General features: G+C 41.6%; 1 protein-coding gene across 1 annotated transcript; it reads right to left on the bottom strand.

The window, feature by feature from the left end:
- Positions 1-4,329: 4,329 nt before the first annotated feature.
- LOC112262828 (caveolin-2-like) lies at positions 4,330-7,889 on the bottom strand. Its single transcript, XM_024438615.1, has 3 exons — positions 7,674-7,889; positions 4,857-5,044; positions 4,330-4,480 (listed from the first exon to the last, which is right to left on the bottom strand). Exons 1-3 carry the CDS (start codon positions 7,887-7,889, stop codon positions 4,330-4,332), a joined length of 555 nt encoding a protein of 184 aa, XP_024294383.1.
- Positions 7,890-14,616: the final 6,727 nt, after the last annotated feature.

The following is a 14,616-nucleotide window of genomic DNA, read 5'->3' as shown; positions in this document are numbered from 1 at the left end:
GTGTGAAACTACGCAATGTCTTGCAGGAACCTGCACAATGTTATTACAATACATTATTTTGATACATTATTTCAATACATTTTTAAAAATGCAGTATTCACCAGCCCAGCCAGGAACAAATTGAGGGAGGGACACAACAAATAAACAGCTTTGCATGTGTGGCTCCTTACCAATAAATAAATTAGCATGGCAAAAAGAATCTCTGCTCAGAGAGCCTTAGAATTTTTTTTGCAGAGAGAGAAGCTAGTGTGGAAGGAATGTCTTCCACTTTGGAAAATGAAGAATTTTCCAAATATGAGGATCATGTCTGTCAATTCAGAGACTGACAGTGAGGTGGAAGAAGAGGAGGAGATTGACCCTCAGCCAGCCCCAGGACCAGCCCGTCAGAACCAGCTAATCAGCAGCCTGCAGGAGAAATATGGATGTCGAAACATTGTGAAATTTAATGGTCTTCTTGCCCAAGGAATTAGCCACCCTGCATTGCTGCTAATATGATAAGGATGCAACCAGGGCCGAAGCGGATGGCTGTTACTCATGTTACTCATGTTACTCATGTGCCGGACATAAAGTCTTCTTTTATCCCAGACACCATCCAGAAAATCATTCTGGACTGCACTAATATGGAGGGAAGGTGTGTTTTTGGAAAGAGATGGAAGGAGATGGACCAAACTCATTTACATGCATACTTTGGGGTCCTTATCCTTGCTGGTGTTTTCAGATCCAAAGGGGAATCCACAGAATCCCTGTGGGATGCAGAAACTGGCAGATAACTTTTCCATGCAACAATGTATCTGGAAAACTTTCACATTATTTCCAGGATTATCCGCTTCGCCTGTTTTACAACCCTGGGCCCAACGTTACTGTTGATGAGCAGCTTGCCATTTAGGGGCCGCTGCCCCTTCAGACAGTACATACCGTCTAAATCCACAAAATTTGGAATATAGATCTGGACTGCCTGTGATGCTGCTTCATCATATGCGTGGAACTTGCAAGTGTATATGGGGAAGCCAGATTGCAGAGCCCCAGACAAGAATCAAGGGACGCGGGTTGTCCTGAACATGACACAGGGACCCAGTGGCCACAACATCACGTGCGCTAACTTTTTTACTTCTCACAAGCTGGGACAGGAGCTCCTCAAGAGGAAGCTGACGATGGTTGGAACAGTACGAAAAAACAAGCCAGAGCTCCAACCTCAGCTGTTGTCTTCTTGCTTTCTTCCTCCCATTGCTTCTCTTATTCACCTGCATTTGTACTGCAGCACTTTACCAGACTTACATGGATAGTTACGTAATATTATACAGAATGACCAGTAGGCTAAGAGACCAAATATGACAACTAGTGTCCCAGAAAACATGCTGGTTACTCTCCTCACTACAAACGTTTTGTATAGTCACTTCTTCAAAGTTAAAACCTCAGTTTTACCTTAATCAACAAATGTAGGAAGATACATTGAATAACTTTCAAAGATGATAAATAACTAATAAAGATACAGTAATGTTGTTCGAAAAACAAGCAACTAATGTCATAGCAACCACCGTCCTTAACTGACCCGTGATAAGGTTCTGAAGTGAAACAACCCTGTGATGTTGACATGCACACTGTGACTATTGGAAATGTACAGTACAACCCCTGGCACAAGTCTCACATTTTGCTGCCTTATATGGAATTTAAATGCATGACTACGTTTTTTTTCACTGATCTACTATAAAACCTAGCCTACATCACAATTGTAACTACTTCCCAATTTCAAGGTGAAGAAAATAATATGTTGAAATAAATACAAATGTTTTGATTAACTAGTTCAAGATGACCATGAGTAAGCAGATTTGACCCCATAAAATTAACAATAAGCTTATTTATATTAACTGGTTGGTTCAAGCCCTGAATGCTGATTGGCTGAAAGTATACCACCGGTATGACATTTACATTGGTAATCAGTTTATAATAGCAATAAGGTATCTCTGGGGTTTGTGGTATAAGGACAATATACCACGGCTAAGAGCTGTATCCCTGCACTCCGAATTGCATTGTGCATAAGAACAGCCCTTAGCCATGGTTTATTGGCCATATACCACACCCCCCCGGGCCTTATGACCCACAGTGGACCCCAAAAAATAGTGGTCACTCTCACATGCACATTATTTGAAATTATGACATCATTACACAAGAAAGAATTTCAAGTGGCATCTATCATCATTTACTGAGTCAGATGTGTCCAACTGTCTACATTCCCCTATAAAAGTCAATACTCTCTCAAAATAAATGGATTATCTGATTTACTGTAGGATTCCTTGTTACAGTTGTCCCAATCAGTCATTACATTCTATATTTGCTTGTTGCATAAACAAGACCATAGATACATTATGATGATATGGAAAATAGGGAGGAAAGGAGGGGGAAAAAAGAGGAAGCTAAGCAAGTAACAGTAATAGCAGATTATCACTATTGTAAACCTGTTGCTATTTATCTACATAACAGACACTGTCCAGTAGTATGCAAAAAAGACTGCATGGATGAAGTGTGACTTTACAGCAGAGCAGTGGCTTGATAATGTTCCCTACCCCAGTTCCCTTTGGACAGAGAGACAGAGAGAGGGAGAAAGGGAGAGAAGGAGCGAGAGTGGTGGAATGGGATCAGAGTGCGTGTGAGCAGGAGCCAACCCAATTAGAGGAGTATATTCTCAGCATGGTGTGAGAGGAGGAGTGGGGCTGGGGGCCGGGGTCTGGGGGTCGGGGCACATAGGAGTAGAAGGGATAGAAATAGATCCCTGAGTGTCACAGTGCACCCGTCTGTGTCTCCTGTGTGTCAGTACTGTAAACTGACTGCAGCAGGTCCTGCCCGACAGACAGATAGACAGCTGGCACACAACACAGACCTACAGGCAGGCAGACAAGCGAGAGACAGACGGACAGACGGACAGACGGACAGACAGACAGACACTCAGGCAGGCAAGCAGGTAGGTAGGTAGGTAGGTAGGTAGGTATATAAATGGACAGACAGACAGACAGACAGACAGACAGACAGACAGACAGACAGACAGACAGACAGACAGACAGACAGACAGACAGACAGACAGATGGCAAAGGAGAAAACACTAAGCAAAGCAGTACAATTGGTCATCTAAGATTCGTAGATGTTTTTACATTGCTGTTGACTTCTTTACAGAACAGTACGGTCCATCAGATAACTAAAGTTTTTTATTGCAATCCCAGTTGAAGTTGAAGAATGTATCCCCGGGGTATATGTCCGTGTCACTGCAATTTCCCTTGAAAATGAACCAAATGTATCACAAAAGGAGTTGCTTCACAAGTTTGGCCCTTTCGCCTACTATATCTCCGAACAGATCCATGCTCCAGAGAATTGCAGTGTTTGCGAAAGGCTAGAAATCCCAATGAGTGCATACAGTAGTGTGCATTTGCATAATTTGAACTGCTAGAGCAATTTGCAGGTATAATTGCCTAAGCCTATACTGTAGGTCCAGAAACAAATTAGTAGCTCAGTTTGAGCCAATTTTAGAACCTGCAACTATGGTCTTACTTCTGTTCTACTAAACATGGGCAGATAGATTTTAATCCCAAACTGAGTTTTGAATCTACCTGGATTCTAAATTCTAACAGGCACAACTAGATCACACAACTAGTAATTACAGCACCTCGGTTAAGAGGATGCATCAGATCAGCAGAATTTACACAATCTCTTGACAACCACTCTGGAACAAAGAAATAGCATTCATTTTTAGAGCCTGAACCATTATTTTCCTGAGACAGAAAAATAATTGGCCAGTCAGTGGAGGAAATGTAATTCCATACCCCTATTTTACTGGGGAAAAACATGCATCACTGGCCACATAATCTGTTCTGTCAGGAGGAATTTTTCCCTTACACCAGCATGTGGAATTTGTGTGTGTGTGTGGGTGCGGGTGTGTGCATGTACGTGTGTGTGCGCGTGCACGTGTCTGTGCTGCATTATGTTTAATCTAAATTGCTAACAACTTTCTTTCAAGTTGTGGTTTAGAGATTAAATTGAGTACGATAGTACATTACCAATAACAGTTCTGAATGTACTAAGCAAAATAGAAAACACATAAATTACATAATCTTTTAGATACTGTCTAATTCACGTAACTTCATTTCACATATTTACTAAAAAATTACAAGTTCTACTTTTTTCAATTTGTTCTTTGCAGAGTAGAAGGCAGCAACATTATTTTTCTTAGAGATTGAGACATGATTGCAAACAACCAGTTCATATGTAGTGTGCATCAACCCAACCCAGCCCACTCCATCCACACTCCCTCCACACTCCCATAGAAGGTGGCAGAGCCCAACATCAGTCCCTGGCCAGTCGGACATTGATGCTACTGCAGCACTTCCCCATACTCTTAAAGAAGGGAGCGATGGCGATGTCCAATACACTGCCCCACACAGTCTGAACCCAGTGCATGTTGATCAGGAAGAGCTGAATAAAGGGCGTGATCAGCCTGGAAACAGACAAACAGACAAAGAGTGAGCATAAACAGGCTAGGTCAATGTCACTTTAAGATCATTTAGGGCTATATTCAATCTGTAAAGCTGAATCGTTACAGATTCCACGATAGAAATGTAAAGGTAATTTCCGATTGAGCCGACATACTGTATGCAGTGTTTATCGTGAATGCAGTCTCTGCTAAAGTGGCAACATTGCCCTTTAAATTTAAATCTAGCTGTAAAGCTGAACATCCACAATACGGATTGAATAGAGCCCTTATACTATACACCATGCATTGAAACCCCAAGCACATCGTTCAACTCCATCAAGCACTAACTGAAAACATTGAGTAGATCACGTCAAAGGAGTTCAAAGGTGAGAGGACCCACCAGATATGTAGGCAGCTGAAGACAGCGAAGAGGATCCCTGCTACCAGAGAGACGGGCACGGCCAGGAGGAGGGAGATCAGCCGGTAGCACCAGAGACGGGACACCTCAAATAGGGCGTGGCTCCACAGCCACACCTTATCGAAGCTCCGCACCGAGGGGGGCTCTGCTATCACGTCCTCAAAGGTCACCTCAGGAGACAGAGTCTACAGTCAGTCTGGGCACGGCCTGGTGGAAGCTCTCTTTAGCATGGGGCTTTAGTGAAGGTCTATGTATAGGTATGGTCAGAAAAAGGAGGTTCTCCATAAAAACTGTATTTTCTCACCAATAACATTCAGAACTTGGATGCAGGGGAACCATAGAACCATTGTAGCACTTACTGAAGTAACCACATTACAATGAGACTTAAGGCTCTATTCAATCTGTATCACTGAAGAACAGCATTACTGTGTGATTCAAATTTAAAGTCAACGTTCCCATTTTAGCAGAGACGGCATTCACAGTAAACGCTGCATATGTCAGCTCAATCGCCAATTACCTTTACATTTCTATTGACCAATCTGTAACACTTCAGCGATACAGATTGAACAGAGCCTTGAAGTGGGAATGGAGTACTGATCTTTGAGATGACATACAAGGCACTGTTCTAACTGTGGCCACACAAGGTCAGCATCGCTCAACACACTGCTTTTCCAACATCAGATTCCACTTCGTTGGATGGCAGATCTCCCTTCCTATTGCCTCCAGATGTATGTCCAGTGTACCATTAAAGATATGGGAATTAAGATAAACGAGTGCTCATCTCAATAAAATCCTAGGCAGTTAATCCATACCACTGAACAAAGTATACATTATACAGACATTACATAACAAGTCGACCATTAACGGCTCATGGTGTACACAGCACTATGTATGTGACCAAAATCTTTCCAAATTAGTTCCTATCTCAACTATAACATTTCCAGAGTATGTCAGAACATCATTATGTGATTGTTTCCATAGTGTCTCTCTTACTTCGTCCCTGTGTTTAAACCTTATCTGGAGTCAACAGACAGAGGATGTGTTGTACTGTATGTGGAGTATGTGCAAAGACATGTAGTGCTTTTATCTCTCACAGAGTACAATCTGTCTAAACCTCCACTTTACATTGGCTTGCGAAAGTATTCACCCCCTTGGCATTTTTCCTATTTTGTTGCCTTACAACCTGTAATGAAAATAGATTTTTTGAGGGGTTTGCATCATTTGATTTACACAACATGTCTACCACTTTGAGGATGAAAAATATTTTTAATTGTGAAACAAACAAGAAATCAGACAAAAAAACAGAAAACTTGAGCGTGCATAACCCTCCCAAAGTCAATACTTTGTAGAGCCACCTTTTGCAGCAATTACAGCTGCAAGTCTCTTGGGGTATGTCTCTATAAGCTTGGCACATCTAGCTACTGGGATCTTTGCCCATTCTTCAAGGCAAAACTGCTCCAGCTCCTTCAATTTGGATGGGTTCCGCTGGTGTACAGCAATCTTTAAGTCATACCACAGATTCTCAATTGGATTGAGGTCTGAGCTTTGGCCATTCCAAGATATTTAAATGGTTCCCCTTAAAACACTCTAGTGTTGCTTTAGCAGTATGCTTAGGGTCATTGTACTGCTGGAAGGTGAACCTCCGTTCCAGTCTCAAATCTCTGGGAGACTGAAACAGGTTTCCCTCAATAATTTTCCTGTATTCAGCGCCATCCATCAATCCTTCTATTCCGACCAGTTTTCCCAGTCCCCAACGGTGAAAAACATCCCCACAGCATGATTGATGCTGCCACCACCATGCTTCACTGTGTGAATGGTATTCTCGGGGTGATGGGAGATGTTAGGTTTGCGCCAGACATAGCATTTTCCTTGATGGACAAAAAGCAAAATTTTTATCTCATCTGACCAGAGTACCTTCTTCCATATGTTTGGGGAGTCTCCCACATGCCTTTTGGCAAATACCAAACATGTTTGCTTATTTTCTTCTTTAAGCAATGGCTTTTTTTTCTGGCCACTCTTTCATAAAGCCCAGCTCTGTGGAGTGTGTGGCTTAAAGTGGTCGTATGGACAGATACTCTAATCTCTGCTGTGGAGCTTTTCAGCTCGTTCAGGGTTATCATTTGTCTCTTTGTTGCCTCTCTGATTGATGCCCTTCTTGCCTGGTCCATGAGTTTTGGTGGGCGGCCCTCTCTTGGCAGGTTTGTTGTGGTGCCATATTCTTTAACATTTTTTATAATGGAGTAAATGGTGCTCCGGGGGATGAGCAAAGTTGTAGATATTTTTTTATAACCCAACCCTGATCTGTACTTCTCAACTTTGTCCCTGACCTGTTTAGCGAGCTACTTGGCCTTCATGGTGCCGCTAGCTTGGTGGTGCCCCTTGCTTAGCGGTGTTGCAGACTCTGGGGCCTTTCAGAACAGCTGTATATATACTGAGATCATGTGACACTTAGATTGCACACAGGTGGACTGTATTTAACTAATTATGTGACTTCTGAAGGTAATTGGTAAGGTAATCTTATTTAGGGGCTTCATAGCAAAGGGGGTGAATACATATGCACGTCCCACTTTTCCATTTATTTACTTTTTTACTTTTTTGAACCAAGTATTTTTTTTTCATTTCACTTCACCAATTTGGACTATTTTGTGTATGTCCATTACATGAAATCCAGATAAAAATCCATTTAAATTACAGGTTTTAATGCAACAAAATAGGAAAAAATGCCAAAGGGGATGAATACTTTTGCAAGGCACTGTACCTCACTGTTTACCGGGCTGTGCTGCTGTGTGTGTCAGTTACCTTTAGACACTTGTTGACTCCCCTTGGGTCCCTGTTCTTGACCAGAGCCCTGATGTGACTCTGGGTGGAGTCCTCCTCCTGAGCTGGTTCCTCTGCCTCTACCTCCACTACTTCCTCCAGTAGTCCCTCTGCAGTGTGTCTGCCTGGAGGGATCCCCTGCTCCTCTATGTCCTCCAGGTCTAGCCTGGTCTCAGCTGGTGTACGCCCCGTGGTCATGGTGTGTGTGCCTCAGTGGCATGCACCCTCACTCGGCTGGGAGAGCGGATGAAAGGGGGTCGACCACCATAGACCAAACCCACTCCTCTCGCCTCAGCATCCCAGTCACTGGCACCTCGGTGGGACATAGTGGATGGGTGACTGCATCAGTGCATACTCCCTCAGTGTGGAATGCCCAAATTGGCTTTCACAGGCCCATAACTTATGACATTCTACAGCTAATTTGACCTGTGTGATAACTTTCCTAAACAAGGAGCTGTTCACCACATTGTAAAATTTGCGAATGATATACCAAAAATATCTGAGGCATACGTGTTGATATGAGTGAGTCCATTGACAGCACTGTGCTAATCACAATGCTGCTTTGACCTGTAAATCATTACAAAATACAAAATACATAGTGAGACAATGATGTCTTAAGGGCATAAACAAATCAGTCAATTAATTGGTTCAATAGATCCACACCCAATAGATCCACACCCAGCAGGCTTCATATGGATGTGCTGTTATTGTGTTGTCAGTGGCAGATGTCATGCCGGGGATGTAATCTGCATCACCTGGTTGAACAGCACAGGAGACAGAGCTGACGCAGTTTGTCCATCAGTCTGCAGCTAGACATGGAGCGCCAGCAAGCTACCTGCTCAGAGCCTTGTGATAGAGCTGTTGTATGGCTCAATAGCGCTCTCTGTTGGCCAAGACTTTGTACTCCCTTTTTTCTATTTAGAGGCCTATGAAACATGATTGCCAAAAATGCAAGCTGACAGGGTGAATTATAATTCATGCACATCAATATTTGTTTAACTGTATGACTACCAATTGCTAGTTACTGTAAAGACTGCTCAAAGAGCAGCTAAATGTACAGGCAAAAATAATCATCAAACAAGCTTTGACTTGATGATTTAGTGCACTGAATGGAGTTTCTCCCCCTGGTATTGATGGGTGGATCGGTTTTACAGCAGCCATTCTGGAGGAGGGTATTGAGACTGGATGTGATGATTGATGTCAGGTGAAACCATGGTGATGGAGTGCACCAGGCAGCTTGGTGGGTGAGTAGCACAGGCAGAGGCTTTGCTTTCAGTGCCTGCTATGATGTAGCCTAACTCAATCCATCGTGGCTTGGTTTATCTGTCATATTATATAATCAAATCATGTGTTTAGCATGATAGAAACATTGAATTACTATTAACCAAGCAGGCAGCCCTTTGTGGCCCACACCTTTGCCAGACACTACTTCATATTATCTATGTACTGTAGATCGTCAAAGAGAGGGGCTGTGGGTAAGTACCACCAGGTGGCTACAGGGCTAAATAGACAACTGTCTGAATTCTCTCTGAGCACATTTTCCCCTACCAGCTCTGGATTCCCAGGGAGCTTTAAGGGGAAAATCTGTTTTCTCCGACCTTTGGACCCATTAGCAGATCGTGTGTGTGTGTGTGTGTGTGTGTGTGTGTGTGTGTGTGTGTGTGTGTGTGTGTGTGTGTGTGTGTGTGTGTGTGTGTGTGTGTGTGTGTGTGTGTGTGTGTGTGTGTGTGTGTGTGTGTGTGTGTGTGTGTGCGTATGTGTGTGTGTGTGTGTCCTTGCGTGTCTGTGTGATTTCCCCCTTGTCCATGATCCCCTCAGTGATTGCACCCAATAGATGTAGCAAACCAGACAGAGCAAATCATTTCCACGCTCTGATTCGTTCTTGGACACTATTCCCCTCCTTCCACCCACTGTTTGGCCATAATTGTATCAACAGACACATAGAAGTGTGCATCAAAAGAAAGAGGTGTTTGTGTGTGTTTGTGTGCGGGTCGTGCATGCGTGAGGGTGTGTGTGCACGTCCATCTGTCCATGCATCAGTCTGTGATTCTACGTCTAATGACCTGTTGACAGTTGTTTTCTACATGCCGCCTCCCGACTCAGGCCTGATTGGCTAGCGATCAACTCTAACAGAACCACTCCGAGGTCAAACCCCCTCCTCCCTGTGACCCCTCCATGGGGTTATGGATTAATACCCTTGGACCTTATAGAGACCCACATGAAAAAATACTATAGTATACTATGGTATAAATGCTATAGCATTCACTGTAGTGGTTTTTCCGCAGACTTTACCGTAGTATACTGTTGTATTTACAGTTAACTATAGTATAAATACTGTAGTAAAAGAAAACTGTAATATATAATGTAGTAATTAATGTAGTGTTTTTGCAGACTGTAATGTTTTTGCAGACATTACTGTAGTATTTACTATTGTGTTTTTATTGTATTATCTTTGACCTAGAAGTGGAGGCTTTCTCCTTGGAGAAATAATGAAAGAGCACATTTTCCATAACTTGTACGTAGGTAGTACTGTTGCCTAAACAGATAGTTCAGCACTTCTGCTCTTTTCTATAACTTGTATGGAAAACAATATAGTCTTTACATGGCATGTAGGTTTCTCACAAATTTGGATATGGGGGAGGGGAATGGGCAGGATATATGCAAATTAAATACTGTCGTATTTATTATAGTAAAAAAAGTGTTGTGTTTTGGATATTTACTATAGTATTCTACACTATACGACAATATTCTAGAGTATGCACTACACTTGATCGAGGGATACTACAGTGTGTAGTATAGTATTATACAGCATACTACAGTTTACTACATATAGTAAGTACTGTAGTATTTTATAGTGAACTTTAATTTGGGGACATTAATTTGTCCCCAAATTAATGTAATTGGTTCAGAGTTTGTTTTGATATTTTAACCTGCGTGTCGTGATCGCGTTTGGTGTCCATAAATGTATGCACGATGGCGCATGCGCGCAGCCGGTTTAGTTTCCGTGCTAGCCGAATGAATACATTTAATCTCAGATATTCACAATTCCTGACATTTAATCCTAGTAAAAATTCCCTGTCTTAGGTCAGTTAGGATCACCACTTTATTTTAAGATTGTGAAATGTCAGAACAATAGTAGAGAGAATGATTTATTTCAGCTTTTACTTCTTTCATCACATTCCCAGTGGGTCAGAAGTTTACAAACACTCAATTAGTATTTGGTAGCATTGCCTTTCAATTGTTTAACTTGGGTCAAACGTTTCGGGTAGCCTTCTATAAGCTTCCCGCAATAAGTTGGGTGAATTCCTCCTGACAGAGCTGGTGTAACTGAGTCAGGTTTGTAGGCCTCCTTGCTCGCACACGCTTTTTCAGTTCTGCCCACAAATTGTCTATAGGATTGAGGTCAGGGCTTAGTGATTTCCACAATAACTTGACTTTGTTGTCCTTAAGCCTTAAGCCATTTTGACACAACTTTGGAAGTATGCTTGGGGTCATTGTCCATTTGGAAGACCCATTTTTGTTGATCCAAGCTTTAACTTCCTGAGATGTTGCTTCAATATATCCACATACTTTTCCTGCCTCAGTCCCTCCTGCACCCCACAACATGATGCTGCCACCCCCGCGCTTCACATTTGGATGGTGTTCTTCAGCATGCAAGCCTCCCCCTTTTTCCTCCGAATGTAACGATGGTCATTATGGCCTAACAGTTCTATTTTTGTTTCATCAGACCAGAGGACATTTCTCCAAAAAGTATGATCATTGTCCCCATGTGCAGTTGCAAACCGTAGTCTAGCTTTTTTTATGGCGGTTTTGGAGCTGTGGCTTCTTCCTTGCTGAGCGACCTTTTAGGTTATCTCGATATAGGACTCGTTTTTCTGTGGATATAGATACTTTTGTACCTGTTTCCTCCAGCATCTTCACAAGGTCCTTTGCTTTTGTTCTGGGATTGATTTGTACTTTTCGCACCAAAGTACATTTATCTCTAGGAGACAAAAGGCGTCTCCTTCCTGAGCGATATGACAGCTGCGTGGTCCCATGGTGTTTATACTTGCATACTATTATTGTTTGTACAGATGAACATGGTACCTTCAGGCACTTGGAAATTGCTCCCAAGGATGAACCAAACTTGTGGAGATCTGGCTGATTTCTTTTGATTTTCCAATGATGTCTAGCAAAGAGGCACTGAGTTTGAAGGTAGGCCTTGAAATACATCCACAGGTACATCTCCAATTGACTCGTATTGTCAATTAGCCTGTCAGAAGCTTCTAAAGCCATGACATTGTTTTCTGGAATTTTTCAAGCTGTTTAGAGGCACAGTCAACTTCGTGTTTGTAAACTTCTGACCCACTGGAATTGTGATACAGTGAATTATAAGGGAAATAATCTATCTGCAAACAATTGTTGGAAAAATTACTTGTGTCATGCACAAAGTAGATGTCCTAAATTACTTGCCAAAGCTATAGTTTGTTAAGAAGAAATTTGTGGAGTAGTTGAAAATTAGTTTTAATGACTCCAACCTAAGTGTATGTGAATTTCCAACTTCAACTGTACATATGTTAGCCTAGTGAAAATACTTGTGTGGGTGTGTTTGATGATCTACCGCCCTGTTCTTCCTAATACATCGACTGGTCATTCATACAACCCATGTTACATGATAATAAGCAAATTCTCCTGTTCCATGGCGATGCCAGACAACATGCTGTTTTTCATTATTTGGGAACAAACTGAGTCTTCCCTTGTTTGTGATAGCCCCAATCCAGATAGGGAGCCGTCATAAAATGACACAGTGTCATCACTCCCAGACCGTTAATATCACTCAGTATTGATTTTCCATTGGACATTCACTATTTCTCTCTCACTGGAACTGTCACTATAGTGGTCCACATCTTCAGGTATAGGTTAAATCGCTTATCCTGGCCTGTTTTTCCACTCTATTTGGATGGTAATAAGGATCTGTCTTTCTGTCTGTCTGTCTGTAGCTATAGGCTGTGGAGCTGATTCATACTTAAGAACAGGCTTTGCAGGTGTGGTTCCATTGCGCGCACTGAATACATTTAATTCAACTGCTGAAAACCCTCCTACTTGCTGGGCAACAGAATATCTCATGGAGTTTTCATTCAACAGGGTTTTCAGAACATTTATTTTAAACGATCCCTTTAAATACGTGTACCTTTAATTCAAATTTTCTCGACAGACTCATTAGATTAAATCGAGAGAACGGGTTCATAATATTAGGGATCAATTAAATAAAGCCATCTAAATAAATGCATATTCGTCTCTTTTTCAACACCAATTGGTAGATTTAAAAATACTCTGATCTTGTAGATTATTTAGGGTTAAAAAACAGGTAAGAGAGACTTTACACACAAAATAAATTGATGAATCAAAAATACAGTTATAAGTTGCTATATTTAATTGTTTAATCCATTAAATATTGGAAGGTGAGAAAAATGTAAAGCAGGGGTTGAACAATTGTCAAATCTACCCTAATACTCACTAATCATTTAACTGTGATGACAATGCCCAGTCCTCTTGACAACAACAGTCACCGCGTTCCATGATGATTCAAAAATTTCTCAAATTATTGCACAACTTGTAATATGTTAGCCTAATATGACAGAGGAAAGAAAGGTACACTAATAATGTAATGGAATTATGCAAAATTGAAGGAAATTAAAAACTAAATTGACAGTTATAAATGTATGTGGGCATTACTGACAATGACGGTGGCTTCCGAAAGTGGCTAAAATTTAACACAATTCAAATTGTACTTTTTTTTAACAGAAGCCTATAGTTTGAGTCTCCAAAGTTCATCTCTGCAAGTTATAAGGACATACAATTTAAATTCTGCAGAAAGGCACAGGATTTCATACTTCACTATGGCAAAAGGGCATACATTTCTGTTATTTTGATATGCTTTCAGTTTGATGAAATATGACTGGTTTCACATTTGTCTCCAATGATCATGATGTAAAATAGATCTAAAACTATTTTCATTTATATTTACAATCGCAAAAAAAATTAAGCAGATGTTTTTTCACTTGGAACCGACCGGCTGTTCGACCTTATTGATGGTTTCCTCGTCCTTAAAAGTGGTTGAATTATTAGGGAATGAAGTCAGAATATGCATATCCGTAAACACACCTCTGCCACACTTCCATTTCTGTGATCTCCAACCAAAACAAATAGCTGGCTGGCACAACCTTTTCCCCATGCTTAAGTTCAAGGTCAGAATACTGTATGTGTAAAGAGAAAAGTGCATAAAAAGGGAATTAAGTTCCATTTACTCACACCTAACTCGGTTCTGAATTCCTCCCTATATGAAGAGCATGCTCCTCTCTCTCTCCCTCTGCTCTTCCAATCTGGATCTGAAGCCAAGCATCAGCACTGCAGCAGAGGAGCTTCTTGCTATGTGTCCCTGCCTCACTGCATTTCCATGGTGACAAGATATGGCTGGGGGGCAGTATTGAGTAGCTTGGATGAATAAGGTGCCCAGAGTAAACTGCCTGCTACTCAGGCCCAGAAGCTAAGATATGCATATTATTAGTAGATTTGGATAGAAACCACTTTGAAGTTTCCAAAACTGTTTGAATGATGTCTGTGAGTATAACAGAACTCATATGGCAGGCAAAAACCTGAGAATAAATCCAACCAGGAAGTGGGAAATCTGAGGTTTGTAGTTTTTCAACTCATTGCCTATTGAATATACAGTGTCTATGGGGTCATATTGCACTTCCTAAGGCTTCCACTAGATTTCAAACATTTTTAGAACCTTGTTTCAGGCATCTACTGTGAAGGAGGAGGGAATGAGAGCTCTTTCAATCATGTGTCTGGCATGAGCTGATCACACGAGCTCCCGTAAGAGGTAGCTGTGTTCCTTTTCCTTTCTAAAGACAAAGGAATTCTCCGGTTGAAACATTATTGA

The sequence above is a fragment of the Oncorhynchus tshawytscha genome, linkage group LG02 (assembly GCF_018296145.1).
Source record: "Oncorhynchus tshawytscha isolate Ot180627B linkage group LG02, Otsh_v2.0, whole genome shotgun sequence".
Taxonomy (NCBI): Eukaryota; Metazoa; Chordata; class Actinopteri; order Salmoniformes; family Salmonidae; genus Oncorhynchus; species Oncorhynchus tshawytscha.
The sequence above is the reverse complement of the archived record's forward strand: the minus strand, read 5'-3'. Positions and strand labels throughout refer to the sequence as shown.